Source organism: Neltuma alba, unplaced genomic scaffold, assembly GCF_004799145.2.
Source record: "Neltuma alba isolate B1F8T4 unplaced genomic scaffold, ASM479914v2 tig00012456_pilon, whole genome shotgun sequence".
In the NCBI taxonomy this organism is placed as follows: domain Eukaryota; kingdom Viridiplantae; phylum Streptophyta; class Magnoliopsida; order Fabales; family Fabaceae; genus Neltuma; species Neltuma alba.
In genome coordinates, this window is record NW_021636935.1 from 134,137 (window position 1) to 152,747 (window position 18,611).

The 18,611-nt window shown below is 32.1% G+C and overlaps 1 protein-coding gene across 1 annotated transcript; it reads right to left on the bottom strand.

Moving 5' to 3' along the window:
• Window positions 1-9,676: 9,676 nt before the first annotated feature.
• On the bottom strand, window positions 9,677-16,852 carry LOC114727264 (uncharacterized). Its single transcript, XM_028913964.1, has 6 exons — window positions 16,679-16,852; window positions 15,382-15,529; window positions 12,994-15,210; window positions 10,959-12,937; window positions 10,186-10,251; window positions 9,677-10,051 (listed from the first exon to the last, which is right to left on the bottom strand). The coding sequence occupies exons 3-4, from the start codon at window positions 15,101-15,103 to the stop codon at window positions 10,971-10,973; spliced, it is 4,077 nt and encodes a 1,358-aa protein (XP_028769797.1). The 5' UTR covers window positions 15,104-15,210; window positions 15,382-15,529; window positions 16,679-16,852; the 3' UTR covers window positions 9,677-10,051; window positions 10,186-10,251; window positions 10,959-10,970.
• Between the last annotated feature and the right edge of the window lie 1,759 nt (window positions 16,853-18,611).

Sequence of the window (18,611 nt, forward strand, 5' to 3'; positions counted from 1 at the left end):
GTTGGATTAACTTCTGACACTCTAATTTTGTTTATAAATATAAAGGGTTGTTTTGAGAAATTGTTAGATACTATCTTCAGTCCTAATTATAAGACTTTGTTTATAGTCTATAAACGAGATCTTATAATTAGGACCGGAGGTAGTATTAAATAAACATATACTCACCCGGTCCTAAATATAAGACTATTTTTGTAGTGTAATTTACACTACAAGAAGGAATCTTATATCTAAGACCGAAGGAATACTTTTATAAAATTTTAAACTTTAATTTATTGTGTTAGAACGAGATCTAATTCGAATTAATTTGTTGAGTAGATAAATGCATCTATTTAAATAATAGGGGAATAAAACGCAAAGATCTAGATCCTCTATTATTCATTAATTGATTGAAATCCGATCAAATGTAAGAATTATGCAAACAATTTGCTTTTTTTTTTTTTTTGAAATCTCACATGAACGAATTTTTCTTAACCTGAGATTTGAATGCTTTGCGTACATTATGAGCTCCGATTGAACTTTGATAAAAGTAATTTTAAATAAAAAATTATAAAAGAGAATAGAAATATATTAAAAAAACAGTTCACCTTTTTTGTCCCCCTCCCTCTTTTCTTACCATTTCTATGACTTCAGAGTCATTTTCTAAATTTTTAATTTAAAAATAACTTTTATTATATTACTACTTTTACAATTTGACAAAAAAGAAATCTTTATTATGGTTAACCACTTACACCGACCGTTTACCAGAAACTATAAAAGAATAAAAGTTCATATGAAGTTTATCTTTTCACTGATTAAATGTCTATATTCGTTACACATATATATGAAAGGTGAAAATTTTAAATATAGATCTAAATATACAAACTAGTATAGGATTCTGCTTTAGACCTAGATATAAAAAATCAATAAAATTTATCTCTCAAACTTATAATTTTCCGCAGATTTAATGTAAATGATCATAATCCATATTTTAAAAAAAAAATCAATACACATTTTTTGCAACTAAATTTATTTTTTCTATTTTTACGAATTGGTTATTTAATTTCTATATTGGGGGTCAGAGTAGGCATTTGAACCAAATTTTAATTGAATTTCCCTCCCAACTTCTCTTTCTCCTGAGTTAGAAAAGAGAAACATACTGATAGCAAGAATAAAGGAACCAGACATCCCTCGTTAAAGCTGTTTATAACTTGAATGTTTGATAAGACATTCAAGCGAGAAAGGTATTTAATTAATTGATTGACCCAAACTCCATCAATCAAGTAACATGTATCAGCATATATATTTTTATAAAAATTGAAAAAAAAAAAACCTTCAAAAAATTGTAAATGAGGACTATTACAATATTAGTAAATGATAACAATTTTATGAATAGGCTTAATTTTTTAATTTTTAAGTTCCTTTTTTACGGTTTTTCCAGATATTAATTATGTAAAAAGTCATTATTTATAAAGTATGATAACTATGTAAAAAGCACAAATCCGTTATTTTACTAAAAAAATAATGACTATATTTATTAATAATAATAATACATTTTTGTTTTTCCTGATCACTTTTTACTTTAGAACTTATAATATAGTTTTTCTTCCAAAAAAGAACGATATATAAATTCACGCCTGGACATTGTAATTAATATTTTTGCCAAAAAACAAAAAGAAATTCAATAGTGAGATTATTATTTTAAAAAAAAAAGTGATAGATAGGGCCACAGGGGAAAAAACATCATTATGGTAGTTGAAACTTTGGTTAAACCATATTGATTGAGAGTTGAGACTTTACCCACACGAACATGATGATGCCTATTTCAAATGTGGTCGGCTTGTTAGACTGTTTAGGAACCATGTAACAACAAATTATATTTAAGTAACAAAATAAAACGCCTTTTAAAAAACCCCTTAAGTTGCCATCAATTTTAAAATTTTTTTTTCTTCAGTGGAAATATTTTCAATGTCTTTCCCTTCTATTTTCCCTCTGTATTAACCTCATTAATTTCACCATCTTTTTCTCACTCTCTGTCTCCCACAAATTAATATCGTCATTAAAACTGAAATATTTAAAGAAAAGTAATATAATTTTTACATAATAATAAATAACTAATTTCATTAATTTTTTTAATCTTCATGAGTTTGATAACTGGGAAAATCGCAATTAAATCCATCTGAAATAATGAAATTTCAATTAAGGCTTATACTCTTAACATATTCCTAATTAGGGCAAGAGGCCTAATTAGGGATTTTCAAATGTTGCTAAAAGACTAAAATGCCTCTTTGTAATCAAAAAGGAAAATTGAATGTAGGTGTAAGCCTAATTTTAGTTTTAACTATTCTAGTAGATTTACTAATGAGAATGTAATCTTTCTTAGACTTTATGTCAAAGTTGTGTTTTGTACTTGTGAATGTTATGTCAACTCTAGAATTTATGGCCTTTTAGTTATTTTTTATATAATAAAAATTTGATATTGAATAAATCTTGGAGATCGAAAAATTGAAGATGAATTGATGAGTCTCAATGTAATTTTTGAAATAGTAAAATTAATTTTGATAGATATTCAAGAATTTCATGAATCTTTTATTTGATTTTTTCTCACACAAAAAAAAAATCTTTGATCCTGTTAATCTTTGACATTTGAAATCGTAAAATTTTTATTAGTTCCCATATTTTTGTAATTCTATGGATATCTAGAAATTATGTATTTTTTTTATCTTGACTTTTCAATTTTTTTCTTGGCCATAATCGTGATTTTTATTTTTTTTATATGATAATATTTTTGGCCAAATTTTCATATGATAATATTTAAAGAAAAAACATGTTAGTTAAATTCAATTAAAAGAATTAAAACTAAAATTAGGCTTTTTAATTACAGAGGGCAGTTTGGTCTTTTAGAAACATTTAGAAATCTCCAATTAGGCCTCTTGGCCTAATTAAGAATTTGTTAAAAATGTAGGCTTAAATTAGAATTTTTCTATTTCAAATGGATTTAATTAGAATTTTCCCTTGATAACTAGGTATTATATTTAGAATTAGATAGAATGGATGTTTTTTTTTTTAAAAAAAGCTTTTATTGTTTCATAATCGATGATATAAGATCTTTTGTTAAAAAGGGTGAAGCATTTATTATGTTCTTCCTATAATGCCTTATCGGCAAAATTTGTTAGAGGTAAGAATTAATGAATTATATTCCTCCATCCCTTGTTATAAGTTTTAATTTTTGGAATTGGTTTGTTTCTATTTATAAGATTCTTTTTGGATTTATCTGAACAATAGATATATTTTTACCCACTTTACTTTTAATTAATAATATACTCTCTCTCATTATGTTTTTCCATACATTCTCTCTGTTTTTTTTCCCCTCAATCCCACCTACTAACTTATAAATAAGGGTATATTTGGAGAAAAAAAGTATATTTTCAATATATTTATTACTTTTAACTAATTTCAACAATTTTCTTAAGCCACGTAATATAGTTAAGTGGATTTTATAACAAGAGATGGAGGGAGCACTCTTCCTTTTAGTAGTTTTTAACTTTTTTGGGTAGTAAATAGTTTTAACTAATTCACATGTATTAATAGAAACTACTAATACCCATATATAAAATGAACTAAAATACCTTTTGCAGTGGATTTCATAATAAGGACTAGCTAGGAGTACTATTTCTTTTGATATTAAATATAAAATCTATTTATCTAATTTATGAATACTACGAAAAATAGTATATTGATTACTTATAATTAATATGTTAAAATTTGTGACACGACTGTTTTAGAATTGCCCTTATATTTAATTGACTACATTTGTTAGTTATAGTTAAATGGGGAAAAGGATTGGGCGTTAAATAGAGATAGTATGAGATAGACAAAGGTGAACTACATCTTGCATAAGGACCAAAACAAAGACCTTTAAAAAAGTTCTATATTTAGGATTGGAGGAGGGTACTTAGGACAATTTAGAAATGTCAACCTAAGTTTTGAAAACATTAAGATAATTGACTAGTTTCAATTAAAAAGATCTTCTAAAGAGGACCTAAGGGAGTATAAGAACTCATACAAATTTGCCATCAAAGAACTCTTACAAAATTTAGTAAAACATAATATGTGATCTTCTCAAATGGGGTAGATATTAGCTTTTGTAAGAGTTTTTTTTTTTTTTTTTTACAAATAAAAGCTTCTAACTAATTTTAACAATATACCTTAATTGGCATGATTCAATTGGAAGTTTGATTTCTTATGGAGAAAGTATATGCCAAAAGTGAGTGGTCAAATCTCATGGATATTGCTTCTCCCATAATTTACCAATCAATATATTTAACTTTGCTAACATTCATGAAATTGTTCTTTTGTTCCTCAGATCCAACACAAATTGATCAAGCCTTTGATTAATTTGAACGTATTCAATAATTATTTGCTTAACAATATCCCTAACACACTTAGACATTATTTTTCAATTGATTCAGTACCCTTATTTCAAGCCACTTCGTGATCATAGTTTACAAAAAATATTTTTCAAGTAAGGATAATTATCTTCTTAATTACTCTTAAGCTAACACTTTCTAAATTATCTTTTCAAATTTATAATAAAAGTAATGTGAAAAATGTTTTAAAAGCAATCGATTAATATCCTCCCTCTTTGGAGGGCCCCAAAACCACTTCAAATGTGTGGACACATCACATGCATATATGCACATAGAGTTCAAATGTTTTGACTTTGCATCCTTGCGTTTTTACACGTGTCTGGTGTGTGTGTGTGAGAGAGAGAGAGGGGGAGAGAGAGAGAGAGAGAGAGAGAGAGAGAGAGAGAGAGAGAGAGGTGTGTGTGTGTTGTGTAGGTCCTTAAATTGCGGAAAGGAAAGGACAATAGTTGAATGAGTAAGCAATTGAAAGTTATGTGGGTCTTTTGATAGTTCTTGTCTGCTATTCTTCACTCTTTATGATACCAACAAATTACTTGACAATATCTATAAATAAGCCAACTTAATTTAATAATTTTGAAACCCATATAAAATTCACTTATTTAGGTTTTGAATAGAATTGATTCCAATTGGATAAAGAGACCATTTTCATTATTATATATAGAAATTAAATAAGTCATAATATATGGTATTAGAACTAAATTTACACAATTTAGAGAATTCATGAATTACTAATACCTTTCTACAAGAAGTTCTCAATAGTATTTGGTGTTTCTATGAGACAATAATTCTTTAATAAAATAGATAAATAATATGACAGAATTAAATAAATTACGTTATTGCTAAATACAAATAAATAAATTGTAACACATAATATCAAGACTAAATTTTCACAATTTAGAGATTTCATGAAATTCCTAATCTCTTTTTTAAATTGTCATTAGTATTTTCAGTGTACTAATAATTAATATTAACGTCAGTCCTAATAAATATAAAATATACATTGCCATGTGAATTTGTACTACAAAGTGAATTTTATATTTAAGACGCAATGTAGTATAAATATAAAGTTAGTATAGTCTATAACATCCCATCCAATTTACTTCTAGAAAATTTTTATTTTACTTATAAATTTTTTGACACAAGTTTTTAACTAATGTTATTCTTTATAAATAATCATTTGATAGGTAGCCATATTTGAGCATTATCATGTTTAATTATAAGTAAAACACTCGAACTTTATGAGGAATCAAATTCCTCCTTCTCAGCTCAAGTCCTACTTATTAAACGACATTATTTGACTTAAAACGACGTGATTAGACCATAATAATTATTTAATCAAAATAAATAAATAATTTATATGAGATTGTGTCAAATTGGGAATCTATGAAATGAAGGACACTAAATTCATTCCCATGTGGCAATGTTTAAATAAGACATGAACGGTTGACTATTGACCAGCTACTAGGAAGAATATACATAGCATAGATTGAGGCATCATTTATGCATCTTTGTCAAAAGCTAAAAGCCTACAAAAATTGAATAATACAATCCAATATTACGGCCTTTCTTCATTTGATTGTTCCTTAAATCATGTTAGGCCCTACCAATTATTATTTTTAATTAACTATTACACTCTACGAATTCCAATAGGTTCATTCCACATAATAAAATCTGATTTGTATTCTGTTTATTAATTAGATATTAAAAAAAGTGAGATTCTCAATGAACCCCTTTTAAACAAATCAGATACGTGATGGCAATAATTACGTATGTGGTATATACAATGTTATTGTTTGTTCTTATTTGTTCTTGTCTCTTTCTCATATCTTCTTTTCTTTTTGGTCAATGTCTCTTTCTCATATCTTTGGATGAATTTTTAAATGTCAGAAACTAAAACAAACAAATTAGTTGGTAATTATGCTGATAAAGCATATAACCTTTTGTTAGGATGATAGAATATATGATATTATGTTCACCTTTCCTCCGGCTTTCTCGTATTTCTTTCTTCTCATTTAGTCATGTTAGGTATGGTTACGGAACTACCCCCTATTCTTATTATAAACCTTAAATAACTAATTCATATCTAATACTCCTTCGGTCTTTAATATAGGACCCAATTCTTGAGTTGTTTTTGGTCCTAAATATAAGACCCATTTTTCATATTTATCAATTTTCTTTAAATTACCCCTATGAATATTCCATCAACCATAATCAAGTAGAAGAGGGAGAGGGGTATTAAGAAAGATGATTATGGTGTTTTAGGAAAAATGTATCACTTTTCTTATAATTAACTAACTTACCTACCTTCCTTAATAATCAAATTAGTTAAATAGGTCTTATATTAAGGACCCGAGGAGTAAATAATTACTCTTCCAGTCTTTAATATAAGACCTATTTAACTAATTTGATTAGATTAAGAAAGTTAGATAAGTTAGTTAATTATAAGAAATGTGACACATTTTTCTAAAACACCATAATCATTTTTTTAATACTCATTTTCTTTTTCTACTTAATTATGGTTGAGGAAGTATCTATAAGGATAATTTAGAGAAATTGATAAATATGATAATTGGGTCCTATATTAAAAACAGGAGGAGTAGTTAAAAACAATAAATAAATTAAAGTAGACTTTTGTTATTGGCCAGAAAAAAAGAGAAATATATTTTTGTTTTTAAATATGCCTTTATAATAAATAAGAAAAAAAAGATGAAAGAGAATGTATAGAAAAATATGATTAAAAAAATAATTAAGGGTAACATTGAAAAATATGCATTTATGTCAATACAAATCCAAGCATTATTTTTAAATTCGAAGTTTATATATAAAACTGGAAGAAACATACCATTGTACTCCTCCGGTCCTTAATATAGATCCAATTCTTGAGTTGGTTTGATCCTAAATATAAACCCATTTCTCATATTTATCAATTTTTTCTAAATTACCCCTATGGATACTCCCTCAACCATAATCAAGTAGAAGATGGAGAGAAGGTATTAAGAAAGATGATTATGGTGTTTTAGGAAAAATATGTTACTTTTCCTATAATTAATTAACTTACCTAACTTTCTTAATATAATCAAATTAGTTAAATGGATCTTATATTAAGAATCAGAGGAGTATAACTTAGGCACACCACATAAAGATTTTCCCAATGTTTCGCGCTTGGACGGGACATCAACCGACAAATGAGCGGTTCCATGTTTTCACACGTTTAATTAATTAGACCGATGGCTAAGCTGATCACATACTAATTAAATAAATTTAAGAAAAAATAGTTATATACACATACAATAAGATAAAATCTAATAGGAAAAGCAAGTTGTTAATTTAAAATTGATGAAACTTACTAACCCTAAAATGAAATATGTTAAATTTAAAATTCTTTTTATTTTATAAAATTTTAAATTTCTTTTTGAGTGATGTGACCTAGTTAGAAGCTTGACAAATTTAATGATTCAATTTAAGTGTGTTTTAAAGAAATTTTTCCTATAAAATTTCCAATTTCAATAAAATAACAGCATGTAATTACAAAAGATATCAAAATGTTTTGGGCCTCATGAGAGAATGAATTTTCTTTTTTCCTTTTTTCCCCCCGTGGCCCAAAATCTGTTCTAATTCCCAATAGCAGTTCAACTTGAACCCAACCCATCTAATTCTTTAATACCGCCAAGTAAAGGTCAGAAACTCGAAAGAAATATCTAAATATAAATGAACAAACCATAAAAGGTCCCGCATATGGACCATTCTAACTACTTTTCCAAGAAGGCGAAATTACCCAACTGAGTGTGAAAATGTAACGACGGAGAGCCAGCAAAAATGGAAACACAAAATGAACAGTCGAGAAATTAAGTGACATACTCTTCTGATTCTTAATATAAAACCCATTTAACTAATTTAATTAGATTAAGAAAATTAGGTAAGTCAGTTAATTATAAGAAATATAACATATTTTTCCTAAAACACCATAATCATCTTTCTTAATACTCCCTCTCTCTCTTCTACTTAATTATAGTTGATGGAGTATTCATAAAAGTACTTTAAAAAAAATTAATAAATATAAAAAATAAATTTTATATTTAAGACCAAAATCAACTCAATAATTGGAATAACTCAATTACATAAGAGTGCTTTTAATTTTGACATGAATATAAAAGTGCTTCGCCCTCTGAAAAATTCTATTACTCCCATCTCGAAATAGCGATTACTCAGAAGGAGGGGAAAATACATCACAGGACGTGTCTTTAATATTTTTCAATTGATAAAAATACTGTCAACATAACTTCAATAAAAATATTTCAAATACGCTTAAATTTGTAAGAGCACCTTTATCGTCAAAAAAATTCAAAGAATAATCTCATCCAACGAGTTTAAAAACTCCTTTTGAACATTGACTAAACAATCTGGACACGTCCAACTTTCTAGTATTTTTTTGAATGGAAAACCATTTCATTCTAACAGTTCCATCCAATGTCATATTAAATAATTATAAACTAGCTATACTACACATACATTACTGAGAATTCCCAGACCTTATAATATCTTGTTTTCCCTGCACATGAGAAGGCATACAAGTTCCACTTTTTTCCCCCGGTGAGCACAAGATACACATGTTCCACTTTTACTATTCCTAATGACTACTATGCGTCCTATTCCCTATTAAGCTACAATAAGAGCTACAGAATGCTTACACAGAAGTGTCAAGCTCAAGCCTATTTGCTAACACAGATAACAACCAGCACCGCCATGCCTTTAATGAAATTAGGCACTATTTAATACAAAACTGGACAGTAATACATCGATCACGGCTTTAAAGAAAAGAATTTTCTACACGAATTGGCTTGCAAAGGAAGTCATCAAATAGAATCAGAATACATGGTTCTCACTCAAGCCCCGTTGGCTACAGGCATTTCCCAGCTTATGCTCTTGTAGTCAGCAGTCAGTAGTCAGATACTATTTTTCTCTCTCGTGTGGTTTTGGCGTAGCCTTTTATTCCAGGAGAACAACAAATAGATTCCAATCCCCAGTACATTAGATTTGTTCTCTCTGTTTTTTTTTTTTTTTTAAAAAAGAAAAAAACTATTGGAGCTTCAATAAGTCAGCACCTTCATTTTGACATCTGAGATAAAAGATGGAGAGAGAATACTTACCCAAATTAAGGTCGGGCTCAAGATAGCTCAACAGCTCGAAGTTGTGCACAAACTGTTGCAGCAATCTGTAAAGTAACAAGATCTGCAACTCAAGAACATGGAGAGACAGAGAGAGAGGCATTCTTTTGTAAGGTTGGAAAAAATTAAGTTTGTCACTTGAACTCAAGTTGATATTACAGCTTACTTTTTCTTTTTTTTCTTCTTTTTTTTTCTCCTTTTGGGCATGCTTCTCGGGCATATACAATATCAATATCAATCAACCAATGACTAATAAATCTCGTCTTAAAATCTGACCAGGCTATTTGACTTGAGAGTATTTCAAATTTTCTCCTCTTCTATCTTCGGCTAGAAGTCACAAGCTTATTGTAGCAGTATCACGATCTTAAGATTCTTAACTGAATCATATATACAAGATGAAATAATAATATTGTGAAGCAATACAGTGCAAGGTTCAGCTCCACGGTCCTCCGGTGTACAAAAGGAACTATACTCCAGATCCTACATAATGAGATTCAAAAGAAATTATTTTTGGGATGTGAAGCTGAAGGCATCCACCTAATAGTATTCCATCATCTTCAACAACATACATATTCTATCCTTCTAAATAAAATTAATATATAATGCTACTGCACCTGAAATATTTACAAGCACATGTAGAAAAAGGGAATTTGAGCTCCTCAGTGCTGGTAGGCTGATGACTGCACAAACACAATTGCCTTTCATAAGTAAACTTCATAACTGAGTGGTCTTATTAAGCGTTATAAATTCAAAGTAAACATGGATCATCCCAGCGAAGCATCCAATATCTGAATAGCATCTCTAAACCATTCAGCCTATACAATGGGAAGGAGAGAAAAATAGCCCATGGAAAAGACTAAAGAACAACCCATAAAGAAACAATACTTTGTCTCCATAGACCTCCATAGATCAGGTCACATCAAGGCAACTGTTTTAGGCCACCTTGTGTAAAAAGGGCACTAAGCTTAAACAAGTAGTGAAAGCTTCAAATGAATTCCTGATTATTTTTTTTCCACAAGTCACTAGTATGTATGATTCATTCACTTTATATGTCACTATAAGACAATAAATGAAAGAAAGAAAAGTTAAAATTGTCATGGTGGAAATTCAGTAACCGTTAGTGAATAAGAAGACCAAAAGATATTAAACCAATATGATATTGAAGGACAATATGACAGCGCAGAAAATTTCATAAAATCACAGGAAAATTATTCTGAGTAATGCACTCATTTTCTTGTCCTCCCCTTTGATATTGCATTTATTCTCTCTTTTACTTATTTTTTCCGTTTTCCAGAGAGAAAAGGCAAAAAGCAAACACTTATTCTTTCAATACGATCAGAGTAAAATAAAACAAATCTCATACAAGAGTTAAATTGATGAGAACTACCTTAAGAGTTCTTCATAATAGGCTCGCACTTGATAGTCCAACAGACCTCTCTCTTCCGAAGGATTCATCATCAAAATCTTCATTTGCAGAATTCTCTTGACACAGCAATTTACTCTCACGATTTGTGTTTATTCCAATTGTCTCCCAATCCATTGAATTATCCTGACCAACATTGCCTTGTTCAGATGCAAGATTGGTATCAATATTGTCCTCCACATTTAGCCTCACATCATCAGACACAAGCTCTCCTCCCTTATCATCTTCAATACCCGATGGCTCAGCATTGAGATCTGAGCACAGGTCATATCCATTTTGCTCCCCAGTCCCATGATAAGCAACAGTTACTGCTCCTTGATCAGATTGATCTGTAGCATCTTTTTTCTGCCTCTTCCATTTTTTTGTTGATGAAGTGCCATCATCCTCAAAATCTTCTTCTTCTCTTTCTCTATGTAAATAAACCCACAACTTCCTTTCCCCATCAAATTGCACACAAGGGTCACGTTCATAATGCAACCGATCCAAGGCCCCACTAACTACCTGGTTAATCTGAGCATCAGAGACATCTTCAACAATATATTGAGAATCTCTAATTAATGTGCAAACATCAGCTCTAGTGCCAATACTTCCAGGCAACCTGGCAGCTGCATCTCTGACCAGACAAAGGATAGTAACATGCGGTGGTCTATCACGTTTCAACATAAAATGGTCTCGGGCTTTGGATGTTGGCTTACCACCACATCTTCTCAAGGGTGCAACAATAGATTTTTTACCATCAGCTGCAGTATAAGAGAATGCTCTGTCAGGAATTGAGTACCTAAGAACTTCCTCCCTGCGGAAATAAGCCCTGACTTCCTCAGAACTGGGGCTAATAGTGTTAAGACTCTTCTGAGCTCTGAGGTCTCTAAATCTCTCTTTCTCATCAAGGTTGACTTGCATCAACTCCAAAGGTGGTGCAGGAAGACTTCCTATTTGTTGAAGTGTTTCCTGACCACATTTCAGCCAATTGGCAAAGGAATCAACCAACTTAACAAGCATCTTATGAGGGAGGCCCCAAGCTTCAGGAGATGTCACTTCCTCAATAGAATCATGATCAGATGAATTATGAGGAACTGGACCAGTCCATGACCAGCATCTTGTGGATTTTTCATACACTGCTAGCACCTTCCAACCCTTCGCTCCTAATGGCGCTGTTTTTGAGGAAAATATCTTCAAAACTCCTCTGACCAAATCCTGCAGAGGTTCTTGCATCTCCAGAATACAAGGATCACCAGGGTTAGATCTGACACGGTGAACAATTTCCTGGACAGTAAGAGATGTATTCACTTGGCCAGCAAGCTCAGAATTGGTGGCCATCTTCTCATTAGAGGGGATACCATTAGCAGTACCTACATGTGCTGTATTCTGATCTTCTCTAGGTTTTCCCACCTCTAAACTGTCTTCTGCAAGAGGGGCAATCATTGCCATACGGACGGCAGAAAGAAGATGTATAATAGAAAATGAGAATCCAGTATGAACAGTAGGCGTAATCAAAGTAAATGGTTTTTTCTGCGGTTTTGCTTCTAGCTCTGTATCTGCTGTTCCCAAATCTGCAATGGGCAGTTCAGAAATATCCACATCCGAACTAGCTGCTTCAATCTCCATTTTTCTCTTTGACTTTCTTTTGAAAGATGTTGAATCATCAGTTTGAAAATTAGACACAGGATTGGCATCCCCTTCTCTTCCATCCAGATCTGCTGCATCATCCTTCATTTTCCACTTCTTTGTCACCGAGTTGCACGCCAGAAATTGCGCATCAGATTTTCCATATTGGTCATCCTTGTATCCATATTTTTTCCCTTTCTTCTTAACTCTGCCCTGACCAACCCCATTATCATCCACCACCAACCGTGCCTCATGTGAGTCATTCTCCTCATCACCAATATAATCATTCAAGTATTTAGACCTGAGAATGGAGCGACCAAACTCAGTTCTTCCCTTCCCTTTCTTCTTTAGCTCATAACTATAAGCATTTGAAGAAGGCATGTCTATATTCGACCATTCTTGCCCAATGTAGTTTTCTCTCCAATCATCATCACATCATTAAGCTTCTCTGAACTCGAGGGATAGCTCTCTTCCAAAAGTTTATTGGCAAAATCATGCAAACGGCCACTTTGGCGCATTTTACCTTTCTGTTTTTCCTTTGAAATGAAATTTTCTGCACCAGGCAGAGAATTCTCTCCAAAATAACCCATCTTCTTGGATTTTGCTTTCCCATGTCCCTTGAAGTCTTTCTTCACAAACTTTGCTTCCTTGGGTTCTAGGCGGGACTTCAAAATTGTCATGCGAGAATCATCATTAACTGAGTAAGGAAATTTGCTCTGCAACAATGGATTACCATCCTCATCATCATTCAACTGTTCTGATGAGTCTGATTCGGTTTCTTCACCTCTATGAAGCATCCTCCTGCCTCTTGAAGCCAACATATCTTGTCCTCCATTCTGTACAAAAGCCCCTCTAACCTTACCCTGCAATGATTTTTTTCTGAAGTCAGTGAGCGCATGTCTATCACTCACTTGGGGTGAAGAAGATCTATAAGCAGCATAACTGAGATCAGGAGACTCCCTCCCTGCCTTCCACCTCTTGCTCCTCAAATTCCAGTCATCATATTGAAATGATGAATCCAGAGCAGATTCATCTCCAGGGGTTTTGCTGGTGCCAAAAAATTCATCATGATCTAATGAATCAACAAGACTTCCTTTAGGTGGGAGCTGTGATCCCCTGAGTTTAGGCTTGATTTGATCATCAACAAATTGTTGGCTATTTTCAGTATGCTTAGCCTTTCTAGAAAAATCATAAGAACCTCTGGTAGATAATGACTTTGTGAACATTTTCATATCTGAGGATTGGTTTGCATTCCGAGAGTAAGTATGCAGATCGGCCTTTGAGGACAAAGATAGACTCATTATATTGTCATTATCCATTTCATCGCCTCTAAGAAGATCATGCCTCTTTCCCATTCTCATAATACCAGATTTATCCGTCATTTTGCCACGCAATGCATTTCGATCTTGCGGGACACCAAGTTCATATGTCATATCCTCAGCAGCATCACCATTCCTCATATGATCCCTCATCCTCATCATCAACCCCGAATCATAAGCCGCAGACTTTTGCAGAGGAAACACACTTGTCGAACCGTTTAGCCCAGGATTCTTATCCAAACCATGGTACCCAGAAGACATGTAACCAGCTGGATCCTTGGCTGTAGATGCCTTTAATCCAGCCAACCTAAGCATGCCCTTCGGGTTTTGCTTTCCATACTTTTCTGGTTCCACACCCACTGATCGTCCTCGTGAGTGAAATTCCAAACCAGAACCTGCCCCATGAGAAGAATGACGACCCATTTTCTGCATATTCTTCCCATCCTTGTTCTTTCTATTCCATATCCCTTCACCAGAGTCTTCGTCTGATGAACCAACCACCAAATCATCAATCTTCTCAGACATCAAACTCCTTTGACTTCTCATAATGTTCAAAACACGAAGCCTTTCTTCAATACTGTATCCCCTGCAATTAAGCCAAGCATCCCTTACCTGACAGAGATTGACAACCATGTTGTTTTGATGCTTCCTCAGTAGATGATAATGCTGCCGCTTCTGGAAAAAGTTCAAACCCTCCCTGTAAAGTGCAACTCTTGGTTCACACAAGCCCCCTTTAAGCATTTCAAACAACTTCTTAATGGGACTCCCAAAATGGAGGTTACAACCAGTAAACAGATCTGTTAAGGTTCGAACAAAAGCCTCTTGGTCCATGTCAGGAAGATACTTGGCAAGTTCAAATCGCTCTTCCTCACTCAAGCAATCATTCCAAACATCCACTGACAATATTTCTTCAAGTCCTGGAAGATCATATAATTCCAACGGGATGCTGCAAGTCTGGTTGCCAATTTGGCAAAACTCTGCTCTAGTTTCACCCAATTCCAGCAAATCAAAGTCATCTGACCCTGCCCCAGAATCTGCATCATCAAACTCATCATCATCATCAGATTCCACGGCTGAGTTACGCCGCTGAAGATCATCCTCATCACTAGACATAGTCTCCCTACTGTGGGGTGAAAACTCAGAATCAAGCCTTGATGCCTTAAAGTTGTTCTTCTCAATTGCCATGGCACATAAGACCAAACGGCTGCCAAATCTTACTCACAGAAGAAGTGCAACTCCAATAGCCCAATATCAAAAATTTGTTGCCCACCAAACAAATCTCAATCAAAATCCTAACACAAAGAATACAAATATCATAAATGACTAGATCTTAAGCCTCAATAAAATAAAAATTTAACCCACAAGTACATTTCAGCAAAGAGATAGAGGAATGAACATGAATTAAGAAGCTCCAGAAAAAGAAAAACAAGAATTACAAGTGCAAGGATTTGTTCGCACAATACCTGATTCACAGCAAAGGAAAGAAAACTCCAAAGACAAATTTGTGATTCACAACATGAATTCCCCTGCATGGTAGCCTAATGAGGACAGACAAGTCGGATGGCTGTGCAAAAAAGATATGCCAAGACTCCAGCGCAAATTTCAAGAGCCCTAGAAAAAATTGAGCAAAACAAAGGTTCATGGGGATCCCCAGAGATTAACAGAAAGACTAAGCAACTAAGTAAGCTTTGATAAATTATACAAGCAAAGAAGAGACACCAGTCTCTATCGCCAGTTCTCCCAACAAAATCATTAGTGTATTCTCTCTAAAAACCATGAGTTGATGCTATTAAACCATGGTAGAATCCAATCAACAAAGATATCATCAAACTTTAAAAAGGATCACTATCTCCAAACAACATCACCACACCTTTTCTCACAAACTATGAGATGCAAGGAAACGGGATTGATGATAGCATTGTCACAGTGCAAGTGGCAAGGCTGTGCGACCAACCGTACCCCTCCTTGCTCCATAACTTACCACAGAGACCCCAAAATAATAGAATTTTTTTTAAAAAAAGTAAATCCACATAAATGAAGAAAAAAAATTATAAAGTACGAATACTAATTCAAAGAACACAACAACTATGAAAATAATATTCATATCAGTATGCATTCTAACTAGCAACGTTAAATGTACTATAAAATTAAAAGAAGACATTACTTATACTAGCTTACAATACAGAGGCCAGAGAACACCATAATCTGGAGAGTAAACTCAGTGTGAGGGTCCAAGTGAAGCCAATGAATAAGTTGGGAAGTTGAGAAAAGAAACAAAGAACTCCGAACTATTCAAATTCAGTTTCAGTGACACATCCGGATATGAGCATTATCTTGCGTCATAATCAACCAAATGGGAAATTTAGATCGTGGCTTGAAAATTGGGAATCTACTCTACTAGTGCCAGACAAAGAACAATAAAATGATTGACATAATTTTATTGATGTCCCTCGCAATCATGCCAATGAACGACAGAAAAGATCAAACCCAATCCCAGCAATAACTATATCCTAAGAGCTCACACTCCGTAACATCAATTTCGTCGACTCCTTTTGGCCCAATTTCAAAACGAGGCCAAACGATGAACCTAATCAAAACTGCCTTCCACTACCAAGCAACTAGCAATTAACATTGAATGAAAAATAGAAAATTGATTTCACCCAAATCGACAAATAGTTGAACAATATCAAATTACAAGAATCAACAGGAACCCAGATGGGAAAAGATGGGAAAATGGTCAGCGAAACCGAAAACCCTTACCAGGAGGGGGAAAATCTGGAGATGGAGATAAGGGAAATGACTCGGCGAAGAACTGGACGCAAAACAGCGGCGTCGACGCAGCGAAGAATGGAGGCGAGCAACGGGTTGCGGTGGCTAGGTTTCGAAGTCGGAGAAGAAAACAACAGTGGAGATGAAGGGGAAAGACTGATCGAAGGAATTGGGGCTCCTGGGTTCTGCCTGGTTATCTTTTTTTTTAAAAAAAAATTAATTAGAAATTAGATCAGAAATTACTCTATTTAGAAACTTGAATTTTGAATTATCATAAGATTCTGATTTGTATTTTGTTGATATTCTTGTAAAATAATTTAATATATCATTTATTGATCAACACATTTTACTGTTAGTATTAATATTAATTGGATAACTGAATTTTCGAAGCCGACCGGGTACTTACAAGAAATCTTACTATTTTTTTTTTTAGAAATCTTACTATTTATAGTTATTTAGTTGTGCATTTATAACTTAGACTTGTGGTTACAATTATAATTTTTGAATATGAATAATATGGGCATTTTTCAGCTCAAAAAGAATAATAAGTGGATTTTTCTATAAACAATAATAAATATTAGACATGAAAAGGAGTTGGAAATTGTAATATTAAAGAAAACAATACTGATCTGAAATTTTGTAAATATAATCAAGTGACTAAAATATCTTTGTATGAGTTTTTTTTAATTAAAAAACTATCAAACTTTTATTGTTAGTACTTTTTTTATTATTGGTTGTTGAATACTTATTATTGTCAGTTCATAATAATAATTGTTATTGTTAGCATATTTTTTTTCTTGTCATTTGTCGTTCAATAATTGTTATTCTTAGTTCACAGTTTGTTAATAAGTTTTTTGTATAATGACAAATTTGTTATTTAATTATATTTGCAAAATACTAGATTAGACATTATTTTCTCTCTTAAGATTTTGACCTCTAATAGAATATTACAATTTTTAACTTTTTTTTTATGTTATTTTCCCTAAATATCAATATGTTGATAAGATTGGTACGACTTTTTTTTTTTGGGAAAATTGCGGAGAAGGACCTAAAAAAATTAGTATTTATTAAAAGGGATCTTAAAAATTGTAATTAATTTGAAGGACCAAAAATTAAAATATGAATTTACAATTACGAAATTATCTCTAACCAAATACCTACATTATCTTCAACACCTATCTCAATATTTGACTATTAGTTATCAATTAAAATATAAATTTATAATTACTATATTGCCCCCATTAAAATTAAAAACTAAATACAGCAATTAACAAAAAAATAGAGTCCTATTTTTCAGTCATTCATATCTGCATCTACTGGCCTTTCATTTTGATATGGTTGGAAAAATTTCCAGCTTGCGTGATTGCAATTTTGCCCCTCATTCCGATGTGGTTGGAAAAATTATTACTAAAGCTTAGGTTGCGAAGCTGTACTATTTACCTGATTTTCATATTTTGGTTAACAGAAAGAACTATATTTACATTCATCTAAGAAGCTTTGTATAGATAGCGTGATTGTGTTCATATGTATGTATAGCTGGGATTGAATGAAAGTACAAATATATACTTTTATATTCATCCAAAAAGTCTTTATATAGAGGCCATGAGAAAATAAGAAAACATCCAGTACAAACAAAGTAAGGGAGGAAAAATAATGTTCAGAATATACGTACCATCCAATAAATAGTCTGTTAATTGATTCTTTTTAATTTGTCTTCTTTGTTCTGGATTTACAAGAAGACGATTGCTATTGATAGAAACTTTGGGTGCATCAAAAAGAGATATGCAGAGAGAGAGAGATCAAGTTCAATTGATAATTAATCGTCAAATTAAGATAAGAGGGTGTTGGAGATAATGTAGGGATTTGACAATGGATAATTTGGTAATTGTAAAATTTTATTTTAATTTTTGGTCTTTCAAATTAA

Coding starts and splice junctions, on each gene's coding strand:
- LOC114727264 (XM_028913964.1), bottom strand. CDS start 15,103: ATGGCAATTGAGAAGAACAACTTTAAGGCATCAAGGCTTGATTCTGAG. Junction 12,938..12,993: donor AACTACATTGGGCAAGAATG/GTCGAATATAGA, acceptor TAAAGAAGAAAG/GGAAGGGAAGAACTGAGTTT.